At 39.8% G+C, this 13,353-nt stretch overlaps 1 protein-coding gene across 1 annotated transcript in view; it reads left to right on the top strand.

Moving 5' to 3' along the window:
- Positions 1–13,353, top strand: part of LOC101142455 (PZP alpha-2-macroglobulin like) — a 59,864-nt gene that overhangs the window by 35,335 nt on the left and 11,176 nt on the right. Inside the window, exons 16-24 of the mRNA XM_004052670.4 lie at positions 2,574–2,735; positions 3,189–3,294; positions 7,184–7,334; positions 8,020–8,248; positions 9,128–9,254; positions 9,592–9,713; positions 10,728–10,779; positions 12,269–12,352; positions 12,892–13,068. Of these exons, the coding sequence (XP_004052718.3) occupies positions 2,574–2,735; positions 3,189–3,294; positions 7,184–7,334; positions 8,020–8,248; positions 9,128–9,254; positions 9,592–9,713; positions 10,728–10,779; positions 12,269–12,352; positions 12,892–13,068 (1,210 nt within the window). The remainder of the gene's footprint in view (positions 1–2,573; positions 2,736–3,188; positions 3,295–7,183; positions 7,335–8,019; positions 8,249–9,127; positions 9,255–9,591; positions 9,714–10,727; positions 10,780–12,268; positions 12,353–12,891; positions 13,069–13,353) is intronic.

The following is a 13,353-nucleotide window of genomic DNA, read 5'->3' as shown; positions in this document are numbered from 1 at the left end:
TCTGGCTTCCATGGTTTTGGCAGAGAGGTCCACTGTCAGTATGATATGTTTCCTTTTGTAGGTGACCTGGCCTTTCTCTCTAGGTGCCCTTAACATGGTTTCTTTCATTTTGACGTTGGAGAATCTGATGATTTTGTGTCTTTGGGTTGATGTTCTTGTGGAGTATCTTACTGGCCTTCTCTGCATTTCCTGAATTTGAATGTTGGCCTGTCTTGCTAGGTTGGGGAAGTTCTCCTGGATGATATCCTGAAGTATGTTTTCCAACTTGGTTCCATTCTCCCTGTCTCTTTCAAGGATCCCAATCAGTCATAGGTTTGGTCTTTTTACATAATCCCATATTTCTCAGAGGTTTTGTTCATTTCTTTTCATTCTTCTCTATTCTAGTCTGCCTGTCTTATTTCAGATAGATAATCTTCAGGCTCTGAGATTCTTTCCTCCTCTTGGTCTATCCTGCTACTGATACTTGTGATTGCATTGTGAAGTTCTTGTGTTGCGGTTTTCAGCTCCATCAGGTCAGTTATGTTCCTCTCTAAACTGGCTATTCTGGCTACCAGCTCCTGTATTGTTTTATCATGATTCTCAGCTTCTTTTCATTGGGCTACAGCTCAGCAAAGTTTATTGCTATCCACTTTCTGAAGTCTACTTCTGTCAATTCTTAGCCTCAGCCCGGTTCTGTGCCCTTGCTGGTGAGGTGTCACAGTCATCTGGAAGAGAAGAGACACTCTGGCATTTTGAGTTTTCGTTGTTTTTGAATTAATTCTTTGTCATCTTTGTGAGCTTATCTACCTTTAATCCTTGAGGCTGCTGCCCTTTGAATTAGATTTGTGTTGGGTCTTTTTTGTTGATGCTGTTGTTTTCTGTTTGTTTATTTGTTTTTCTTTTAACAGTCAAGCCACTCTATCATAGGGCTGCTGAGGTTTGCTGGGCGTCCACTCCAGACCCCAGTTGCTTTGGTTTCTCCCGTACCTGGAAGTATCACCAGCAAAGGCCATGAAACAGCAAAGATGGCAGCCTGTGCCTTCCTCTAGAAACTCCATCCTGTGGGGGTACTAACCTGTTGCCAGCCCACATGCAACTGTTGGAGGTGGCTGGAGACCCTCATTGGGAGGTCTTGCCCAGTCAGGAGGAATGGGATCAGGGACCTTCTCAAAGAAGCAGACTGGCTGCTTTTTGATAGAGCAGGTGGGCTGCATTGGGTGGGATCCTTCCTCACCTAGATCACCTGTATTCTCCAAAGCCAGCAGGTTGGAGTGGCAGAGTCAACCAAACTGCAGAGATGGCAGACACCCCTGCCCCCCAGGAGCTCGGTTCCAGGGAGAGATCAAAGCTCTGTCTTTAGAACCCTGGCTGGAGTACCTGAAGCCCCCACAGAAAGGTCCCACTCGATGAGGAGGAATGGATCAGGGTCCCACTTAAAGAAGCAGTCTGATCACAATCTGGCAAGGCAGCTGTGCTGCATCGTGGGGGACCGTTCCTCATCCAGACCATCTGTATTCCCCAAGCCTACAGGCTGGAGTGGCTGAGTCCTCAGAACCACAGAGATGGCAGCCACCTCTCCCCCCAAGGAACTCAGGTCCATCTCAGGTGGACTCCAACCCACTGCCGTCGGCTGGCTGAGATTCCAAGACAGTGAGTCTTAACCCGTGAGGTGCTGTGGAAGTGGGGTCCACAGGATGATGCTCTTTGGCTCTCTGAATTTAGCCCCCTTCCTAGGGATATATACAAACAGATTTCCTGCCTTTCCAGGGATCCCAGGGCCGGATTATATAAAACTCCAGGGTTTCTGTGTGCCTGAGCAGCTGCTCTGCCAAGACTCCACATAGCTTTGTATATCAGACCCAAGACCCTGGTGGCATGGGCTCACAAGGGTATCTCCTGATCCATGGGTTGCAGAGATCCTTGGGAGAAATGTGATTTCCCAGGCGAGGTCGCACAATCACTCACCGCTTCCCTTGGCTGGGGGTGGGGGTTCCTTCCGTTGCCCTCCCCCACCTCCACCCCTGCTGCTTTTCATTGTTCTCTGTGGCTCAAGTTGCTTGCCTAGTCAGTCTCAATGTGAGTACCTGGGTATTTCAGTTGAAGGTGCTGCATTTAATAAGCTTTTTCATTCCACTCCGTAAGTGCTGCAGACCGCAGCTGCTTCTAATGGGCCATCTATACGATTTTCTGTCTGAGAATAAGCCTGAGTAGACATAGATGTTTAACAGGTGGCAATAATAATATGTAGCTAAATTCCTCAGGGCATTATGTATTAATTAAACACAGATGCAAGTTAGGTCTTCTTTCTATATTTGGTCTATTTTTACCTCTAGACTCTACAATGAAGTTTTAATTAATCCTTCATAACTTAAGATTTTGTTGATCTTTGGAAGCATTTTCCCAAGTAGGTTTCATTTCTTTATAACAAAACAACACTGTTAAATATAAGGAAAATCTTCAACTATCTCTAAGGTACCAACTACATGAACGTACTCAAGAAAAGATTGGTGATAATTATTTTATTTCTCTCAGTTCATTCTATTTCAAAAGAAAAGTAAGTAACAGTTCTGCCTTTGATCCCCCCACTGCTACAGGTATATAATCTGCTAACTGTGAAGGATCTCACCAATTTTCCTGACAATGTGGACCAGCAGGAGGAAGAACAAGGACACTGTCCCCGTCCTTTCTTCATTCATAATGGAGCCATCTATGTTCCCTTATCAAGTAATGAAGCAGATATTTATAGCTTCCTCAAGGTAAAATTCTCACTACTTATTAACATGCTGGCTTGTGAGTTTTTGAATGTTAATAAAACTCTGTATCTATTCATAATCTTAGTAATTATGTAGCCTTGCCTCTCCATTTTTCAGCAGAGAAAAATGAAGCCAATAAAAAGGTTAAAGTCTCTTGTGAGGATCACATAAAAGCTCAGTTTGTGAGTCAGGGCTAGATCTAACCTCTGCCTATTCATCTGGATACTTTTTAGTTATATTTAGGTTTTTTTTTGCAAACCAAAAAATAATGAATAAAGAATAAAATCTTAATAATCCATAAGTTTAGTAATTTTACTACTCTATATTTACTGTCAAGTGTTTCGCCATAGAATTAATATAAGGATACTGGAATTACATAGAGAAGTCTCTAAGGATAATATGTTTTATATATTCTAATCAAGCTTACAAGTAGATTGAACAATTATTTTTTTCCAGGGGATGGGATTGAAGGTGTTCACTAACTCAAAAATCCGAAAACCAAAGTCGTGTTCAGTCATCCCCTCCGTGTCTGCAGGAGCAGTAGGTCAAGGATACTATGGAGGTAAAACAGCAATTTGCTTTTAATTTTATTTCATGTCCAACTATATTACTATGCCCAAAATGCTAAAATGAGGTAATGTAGCCCTATTTCCACTTTATACACACAAAGAAACCAAGATTCAAATTAATTGTGTCTTGCTGAGGTGACTTAGCTGGTGATAGCTAGAACTGATCAGAGATTTTTTTTTTAGATACATCAGATACTTCAGGGCACAAAATCAGATAAAATACAAGATTCTGATGTACTGTAAGAGAGGGAAAATGCTGACAATGGAAAGAAAGAATAATTCTGATTATGGAAACAGGAAAGACATTCATAGGGATGCTGTATTTTAAAAAACATAAAGAAGGACAAAGGGCTTCACTGGTGACAAGAAACAACGTGAACATCACAGAAATATCTCATAATCCGTGGCCAAAACCACTATTCAAATACAGCAGCCTTTTTCAACACCCTTGAACTTATTAAAACATCTGTCCCATCACCAGGTCTACTTACACTTGAACACTACCCAGCCATTTGTCATCCCTGTCTCATGAATCCAACTCCCTTTTTCTCCAAAATATTCCTGACATCCATCTGCTCACAAATATTTATATGCTCGGATTGGAAATCAGATATCCTATATGTGAAGTGGGTGTGTCATATCTCCTCTCTAAGCCTCAAATCCTTCATTAATAAATTGAAGGAATTTGACTAATGGCTCTTCAAGACCTTGCAAAACGCCCAATAAGATAACTAAATATAATGCACCAACACAAATTAAGAACTTTGATTGTTTAAATAGCATTTTCTATGTTCCTTGGCGTTTAAGATTAATATCCATCTTTAAATGAGCTTTATTATTAAGAAAATGACACCTTTTAAAGGGCCATGGACTGTTTAAGTATACCTTAAATGATAGCACAAATTTCAAACAATTTCTCAAAAATGGTAAATATGATTTTGTCATGTAACTAAGATGTTATTTAAATAATGAGAATAGAGAATAAGGGAAAGGAAAATAGCCATGAGATTTACATAGAACAAACTTCAAGTTTAAACCATCGAGGTTTGGGGGGAAGGAAATGTTCTTGAATTTATTAAAAATGGAAAATTGAGGGCATATAATAACACTCAGAAAAAAAGAGCTTCTAAAATGTGTGATGAATACATAACAGGGATTGAAATTAGTAGCTATAAATGAATCAGGTATATGAGGAAATAAAAGAGCTAAGAAAACTGAAATATCTTGTGAAATTTCTTGATAAGAACTTCAACAACATGAAGCCATTTCCATGACTATGTGGGAAGCCATCATGCACCCTGAAAAGTGTTTGATGCTACAGAACAGTACATATGAAGAAGATAAATTCAATAGCATTGGTAGCGCCTAAAAGAGAAGAAGAGTGAAAGATAATAATTAAACTAAACAAGGAACTAAAATTATGCTAGACAATGAAAGACATGGCTAGTACCTGAAACTTTAAAAATTAAGAAGCTACAAATTTAAACTCATGTGTTCAATATTTTCTGACATAGTTTCTGATTATATAACAAACATGAACAAAACTATTCAACTATATGAAGGTTATGTTCTAATAGACACAGAGAGAATATAAACAAAATAAGCAAGTAAATTATATGGCTCACTATAAGGTCATAAATATTACATGGAAAAAATCAAGTAGGGAAGGGATGTTGAGACTGAAGGAAGTTGCAGATTTAAATGGGTGGGGGTCAGTAAAGATCTTAACAAGAGAGTGAAATTTGAGCAAAAATGTGAAGGAAGACAACAAGCCATATGACTCTCTGGAAGAAGAGTGTTATAGTCATAGGAAACAATATCAATAATAGAAAATACTTATGCAGTGCTTTCTATGCTCCAGGAGATAGATAATAGGGAGATAGATGATTGATAGATTGATAGATTGATGGATAGGTATAGATAGATGAGTTTAGATAGATTTCCTTGATTCTTGCAGTAGCCTTATAAGGTAGGTATTTTTAACATCATTTTTCATATGGAAAAACTCAGGCCCAGAAAGGTTAAATAACTCAGCCACTAAGATCTCATAGCCAATAAGATGTTGCATGAGGTAGATTCAAGTCAGGGAGTTTGATTCCAAATCTCATGTTCATAACCTCCTCACTAGTCTATCTCCCAAAGGCTTTGATGTGAGAGTATGCCTGAAATACTCTAAGCAGCAAAAGGGGACCAGTGTGATTGGAACAGAATGAATAAAGTGTGAGCAGTTGGAGAGACAGATCAGAGGAATACTTGAGGCCACATTGTGTGGGGCTTGTAGGTCATAGTAAGGACTTGACTTTTATACTGTGAGTGAAATAAGAAGCTTTTCAGAAGAGGAGTGACATGATCTTTTATGTATCTCAATCACACTAGATTCTAAATTAAAAGAAAATTTTCAGGGTTTTTTGTTTTTGTTGTTGTTTGCTTGAAGGTATTAAAGGTCAACAAAAAGTATTACAAAGCTGGGTTAAGCAGCCCCTTTTAAGCCATGAACAGAACATTTCATTGAAAGTATTTTGGGATCAGCAGCAAAACAGAGTATGAGTGGCTTAGTCCAGAGTTCAACACATTTTCATGAAGTCAAATGGGGAAAAGAAGCAAGAAAAAAAAAAAGATTTTTGTCCTGGGAAACTGATTTAAAGGCATTTACTGTAGAGATTATTAGTTGTGGGACGCAGAAGAATAAAACTTTGATGCAGAGACTATGAAAGGACACATGGAAAGTCAAGTTGACAGTAAGAGTGGGAAGGATATAGCCATGGTCCACTAAATGGAGTTGAAATAACACATAATGCCATGGTTTGTTAATTGCAATAACTGGAGGAGTTGGAGGGCCCTTGACATATCCAGTAGAAAATGGAAAATAGTTCATTTAGGTACATCATCCTTTTAGATATTTCAATATTTAAGATAAGAGTGAAGACAGAGAAGACAGAACATCAGTGAGAAATCAGAGTCAGAGATAGAAATTGTTACCACTTGGAAGGACATGGGGCAAGGTGTATGATATTCACTAAAGAAATTACTACTGATGCTTTCTTCAGTGGAGAAAACTGTTAGGGTGAAATTGCTAGAAATATATTTTTCCTTGTAAGTATTCTTTCACAAGGTATTTCTGAAATATCAGATGGGATACATGGAGGGAGATCTTAAATCAAATTCAATTAGTAAGCATGATTTCAGGCACAACATGGACAAAATTGCTTTCATGTCTAGCTCTCCACCCTCTCACATTGGTAAATGATTTCTTTGTCTAAACCACACAGCCATCCCAAATGGAAATATCTGTTTTTGACAACTGAATTGTTTATTTCAGATGTCAAAAAATAAGTGGAATAAAATCTAATGCTCTAATCTTATTTCCCAGAGAACAACAGTTTTGCAAAGTTCCATACAGTAATTTAATGTAAATTTAATGTAAATTTAATTTATGTAAAAGTAATTTAATGTAAATCATTAAATTCTGTTCACTCCACTGGTAATTTCATTTTTAGTATAGCAACCACTCGCAATGTCTAAAGAGCATTTTACAATTCCTGCTCAGTTTCTCTAAGAATGAAGCAATACTGTCTCAATTTCAAAATTGGTCCTTCACCACAAAACCCATAAAACTGTCTCCAAGTGATCTCGTTTTTCCAGCTTCCATTCACATCAAATTATGCTATGTCTAGGATACATAGAATTTCCACCTTTGACAAAGACTCCTCTCTTTTCAGGGAATGAGGGATCACAAAGTATTTCCCAAGTTCTACAACTTCTACAAGACTTTTAGGACAGTCTGAGCAGGAAAACTGAAAATTTTGTTCTCTTACGTCTCACATGTGCACCATGAAATTAATGAATGTTTTTCCCTAACTAGACAATTTTCTCTTACTTTAGCAGGTCTAGGAGTAGTAGAGAGACCATATGTTCCTCAACTAGGCACATATAATGTGATGCCCTTAAGTAATGAACAAAGTTCAGGGCCAGTCCCTGAAACGGTGCGAAGCTATTTTCCTGAGACTTGGATCTGGGAGTTGGTGGCAGTGAAGTAAGTAACTTTACTTTCCTCCATTTGCTGGAGGGGAGGGAATGTGGTTCCTTCAACATTTTCAATTCTAAGATAATCTTCCTGAAAAGTTCTGAATAATTATCTTAACCTCTTACTCTTTAGGATAGACCTAAGTAAAATGCTGCAATTGCATAGGCTTATTAATACAATTGTCTCAGTGCTGAGCAATTCTAAAATAATTATTTCTGATACTGTCAAATAGTAGACATGAGAACTACAAATATTCAGTTCTATATGTACTGCTTAATGTCGTTCAGGGAGCCTTCTGTAAATATCAGGGCTGGAGCAGGCACATAAACAAATCAGGCTACATTAATCCAGTGGTCTAATTGTTGGTCATGATTCTTAAAAATGCTTATTTATGGGATTATACAATAGCAAGGGAAGTTAAGGACCAAAATGAATCGCAATTCAAATATTTTTATTCAAAGTACAGACATGTGGGATATGATCATTTGTTGATAAGGGGGAGAGGTACCATTCAGTGGCTTTCATTTTCCCAACTCAGATCCCAGGACATAATCTAGTGTTCACACGAATGCACACACCGATACACCCTTAAGTGGATTCAGTTCTTGACGTTAGCTTTATGCATATTAATTCTCACTTGAGAAAAGGTGGCTTACATTCATTATTTCTGTTCTTCACTTGCCTTCCTCCCCAGCTCATCAGGTGTGGCTGAGGTAGGAGTAACAGTCCCTGACACCATCACTGAGTGGAAGGCAGGGGCCTTCTGCCTGTCCGAAGATGCTGGACTTGGTATCTCTTCCACTGCCTCTCTCCGAGCCTTCCAGCCCTTCTTTGTGGAGCTCACAATGCCTTACTCTGTGATTCGTGGAGAGGTCTTCACACTCAAGGCCACGGTCCTAAACTACCTTCCCAAATGCATCCGGGTAAGGAAAATGAGGGTGAACAGGAAAGGTGGGTAGAACAAAAGATTCCTTTGATCAGTCAGCTACTGATTCTGTTCCTGAGACTAAGGATAATTCAAGGGATTGTGTGTTAGCACTGTGAATAATTAGTGCTATGCAAAGCATGACATGATCAGAAAGATAATACAATGATATATGTGCTATGGGTGCTTAAATCACGGCTCTCTAAGCCACACCTTGCTTTTCTATTTCTTAGCGCTTGCAGAATTCTTTGCTGCAAGTTAGGTTATATGCCAGGAACATTCTTGAAGCTGACACACAACTCAGCTTTCTCAGTTCCACGAGAGTCATTCTCCAACCCCTCATCTTGAAATCTCCAAAATATATAATTTTAATTTACCTTATAGCACTTATCTCTTTGTAAATTATGTAATAGTGGTTGTATATAGATCATCTTTCTTCTGACACAATATCCTCAAGATCGGGAGCCTCTCATCTACCATTCCCAGTGTTTTATGTCTTGTATGGATTAGACATGTAATATATGTTGTAAGAAATAGGAGAAGAAAGGAAAGAAGAAACTACGAAAATCTGCATAGCAGCAGATAGTATTCCCTAGGGCAATATACAGTCACTGCTTTTCCCTTTCCTCTGCCACTGCCAGGCCTGCATGTCCACAAGCTACCCTAAGGCAAATGCCAAATCCTCCTAATACACAACCAATCTTGATTTGTATCATTGCCATTTCCATGCTTCTTAAAGCATGGATGAATCTATGTGACATACATTTTTCTTACAAATCCCAATTTACTGCAGCATCTCACACTTGGCCCCAATTCTATGTGTTCATGTCGTTCCATATTCTGATCATTTCTGTCTCTGCCTCACATGGGGTGATAGGTCAGTGTGCAGCTGAAAGCCTCTCCAGCCTTCCTAGCTTCCCAAAATACAAAGGGAGAAGAATCCTATTGTATCTGTGGAAATGAGAGGCAAACCTTGTCTTGGACAGTGACTCCTAAAACTCTGGGTGAGTGACAGTACCCAAAAGGGCCAATCAATCAACAAGGACGGTGGCTGAGTACTTTTTTCATCATATTCTCTGTTTTATTTGCCATAGATATAATTCTATAAAGTTAGTTTTTTTTCCTATTTCTATCCACTATGACCTCCTCCCACTGTTCTCGCCCAAGCTAGTCCCCACAATCGCTATCTTGGACATTGGCTACTTAGTATACATTAACCTTGTGGGTTTGTTTTTTTAGCCTTATTTTCTATTCTGGCCAACTATAAGTTTAAGGTGCAGCCCTTAAAGGTGATTGGACTATCAAAGTGGATACTCATGCTTTCAATATTGCTTGTTTTAGGGAATGTGAACTTCTCAGTGAGTGCAGAGGCAATGCAGTCCCTAGAACTCTGTGGAAATGAGGTTGCTGAGGTCCCTGAGATTAAAAGAAAAGACACAGTCATCAAAACCCTGTTGGTGGAGGTAACATATTTTTGGGAGTCCCTAACAACTGTAGGAATGCAACACCGGGCGGTCACTCTTGAGACAACAAAGAACCATTAATATCATGCTCACACAATACATCCTGTAAGACTAATGGAATTTCCTATCCTAAAAGCATTGCAGCAGACAACATTGCCAGCTATTGTAAATTTTTTTTCACAGATTATTTGAGTGCAATTTCCTTTTTTTTTTTTTGAGACGGAGTTTTGCTCTGTTGCCCAGGCTGAAGTGCAGTGGCGCGATCTCGGCTCACTGAAAGCTCTGCCTCCCGGGTTCATGCCATTCTCCTGCCTCAGCCTCCCAAGTAGCTGGGACTACAGGCGCCTGGCTAATTTTTTTTTTTTTGTATTTTTAGTAGAGACGGGGTTTCACCATGTTAGCCAGGATGGTCTTGATCTCCTGACCTCGTGATCCTCCCTTCTCAGCCTCCCAAAGTGCTGGGATTACATTGAGCGCAATTTCTTGATCTCCACCTCTCTCCTAAGATTCACATATCTCTCATACCCATTAGCTTTGATTTACTGCCCTTATTATCTCTTCCCATTTTCTCTCTACCACCCTCCCTGGTTCTTCAATGTTTTATGGATTTGTAATAATTCAATAACAAGTAGGATGTTATATTCTCACTTATAAGTGGGAGCTGAATGATGCAAACACATAGACACATGGAGGCGAGCAACATATATGGGGCCTGTCTGAGAGTGGGAGTGACAGAAGGGAGAGCATCAGGAAGAATAGCTAGTGGATGCTGGGCTTAATACCTAGGTGATGGGATGATCTGTGCAGCAAACCACCATGGCACACATTTACCTATGTAACAAACCTGCACATCCTGCACATGTCCCCTTGAACTTAAAACAAAAGTTGGGAAGAAAAGAATAGGATGGTAAACATCATTCGTGTAAACCCTACCCATCAAAGAAAGGAATCCATGTGGTTCTCTTGTCACCAGGATGTTTCTATCTTTTCTCCTTTTCTTTCTTTTCATCCAAGGCTGAAGGTATTGAGCAAGAAAAGACTTTCAGTTCCATGACCTGTGCCTCAGGTAAGAGTCCATCCTCATAATCATAGTGAGATCAAAACCACAAAGGGGTATAAACCTCAAGTTACAATGCACATTCAATTTATCTCCCAGTTTTCAGAGTGTTCCATGAAAGGCAGCATAATACTAAATATTTCTTTATGTATGTTTTACAGATGAAGACATTGAGCCCAAGAGAGCAAGTTAACGTGACTCAGGTGGTACAGACAGGACTAATACCTGGGCTTTCTTGGTTCATACGTAGCTCTTTTACCTGGATAGCCCAGTGGCTGCTCACTGACAAGCCCAGCTGCAGAAGCTTAGAGTGTCCCAGGATGAGGTAGAAAGAGAGCAGGGTTGGCCGGGTGTGGTGGCTCACATCTGTAATCCCAGCATTTTGGGAGGCTGAGGCGGGAGGATGACTTGAGGTCAGGGGTTTGAGAACAGCCTGGCCAACATGGTGAAACCCTGTCTCTACGAAAAAAACAAAAATTAGCCAGGCCTGGTGGTGGGCGCCTGTAGTCCCAGCTACATGGCGGGCTGAGGCACGAGAATCGCTTGAGCCAGGCAGGGGGAGGTTGCAGTGAGCCGAAATCACACCACTGCGCCCCAACCTGGGCAACAGAGTGAGACTCTTAAAAAAACAAACAAGCAAACAACAACAACAACAACAAAAACTAAAGACAGCAGGGTCATGATAAGTTTGAATCCCAAGAGATAGTCTCTAAAACAGCTGCTGACAAAACATATAGCATTTTCTACCCATCTCACTAAAAATGTGTGTTTTCCATGTCAGAAAATAATTTACATTTAACATCATCATATCACTAAGAAGTAGTTGTAGCTTTTATATAGCACCGCCACATTATTAGTTCTATGTCCACAGTGTATACAGCACTGTATTTGTCATTTGAGAAGGACTAACATAAGGTATATTCATGTTATCTATTTATAAACATGGGAATCCATTCAAATTTTATATAGTGTAAGGGAAGCAGTGAAATAACTTGTATTATTATGGGTATAAGTCTTAATATTGCTACAAAAGTGGAGAGCGATAGTTCCCCCACTAAGTCTTAGGCTTCTTTTAGAAAGCTACTGAGCACAGCCATGCAAAAATATAGTTAAGTGAGAAGAGGAAGGACTCTGGAAGTCACACAGTGCCAAAAGCAATTAGACTATCAAAGGTAGTCTCATCATTAAGTCAAATTCTTATTCCTTGCACCCAGAGTTCCACAAGGAGATATAATAATATTACTGCTAACTCTAATAATAAAATAACCGCCATAATAACAATTGCTCACATTCGTTGAAATTGAATATGTTGCAGATACTGTTCTGAATGTTTTACATGTGTTTTTTCCTCAAATCATCACAATTTACCCAAGGTCACAAAGCAGGGCCAGTACCATATCCAGGGAGTGTGGCTCTGAAGCTCTCACTACATTATAATCACTAAATTATATTGTAATCGTAGATGTCCTCCTTTAACATGGGCTGTCTGTTTCTACAGGTGCTAATGTGTCTGAGCAGTTGTCCTTGAAGCTCCCATCAAATGTGGTCAAAGAATCTGCCAGAGCTTCTTTCTCAGTTCTGGGTGAGTCACCTTCCATTTAGTAAACCTGGGCCAAAAGAGTTGCCACTGTACATCTTATCTACGTATTTGTATTTGAATTATCAAGTTCTCGATAGCTGCTATTCTTTCTTTTTTTGAGACGGAGTCTCGCTCTGTCGCGCAGGCTGGAGTACAGTGACTTGATCTCGGCTCACTGCAAGCTCCGCCTCCCAGGTTCACGCCATTCTCCTGCCTCAGCCGCCTGAGTAGCTGGGACTACAGGCGCCCGCCACCATGCCCGGCTAATTTTTTTGTATTTTTAGTAGAGACGGGGTTTCACCGTGTTCACCAGGATGGTCTCGATATCCTGACCTCATGATCCGCCCGCCTCGGCCTCCCAAAGTGCTGGGATTACAGGCGATAGCTGCTATTCTTATTAGGATCCTGGAAGTCACACTCTGTGTATATAACTGTTCTCTTACCTAAATGATAGATTCTGAATATAAAAGCCATTTTTGTTAATAATGTTGGCTATTTATGAACTGAAATTATTCTGACATCTAATCTTTCACATTCCCCAGGTGACATATTAGGTTCTGCTATGCAAAATATACAAAATCTCCTCCAGATGCCATATGGCTGTGGAGAACAGAACATGGTCCTATTTGCTCCTAACATCTATGTCTTGAACTATCTGAATGAAACCCAGCAGCTGACGCAGGAGATCAAGGCCAAGGCCGTTGGCTATCTCATCACTGGTAAGTGAGACAGAGAAAATTTTACTTTGTTACTCTAATGAAACTTTTCCCAATTAAGCTTCAGTTATATCATCAAATATTAACCCATGATGATAATTTTTATGAAAACAACAATCTTCCCACACTCTAATAGGATGTTGTGTTTTGATCTATCCATAACATTCACAAAACTATGGCAGATCACAGGAGGTCATAAAATGTCCATGGCGCCTGGATGCATGAGCCTAAACATATGGATGGCCTGCCTTTCTTTAATGCTTCATGAACCATCTGAAGCCTTCCATT

The sequence above is a fragment of the Gorilla gorilla genome, chromosome 10 (assembly GCF_029281585.2).
Source record: "Gorilla gorilla gorilla isolate KB3781 chromosome 10, NHGRI_mGorGor1-v2.1_pri, whole genome shotgun sequence".
In the NCBI taxonomy this organism is placed as follows: domain Eukaryota; kingdom Metazoa; phylum Chordata; class Mammalia; order Primates; family Hominidae; genus Gorilla; species Gorilla gorilla.
This window is presented reverse-complemented; position numbering and strand designations above follow the sequence as displayed.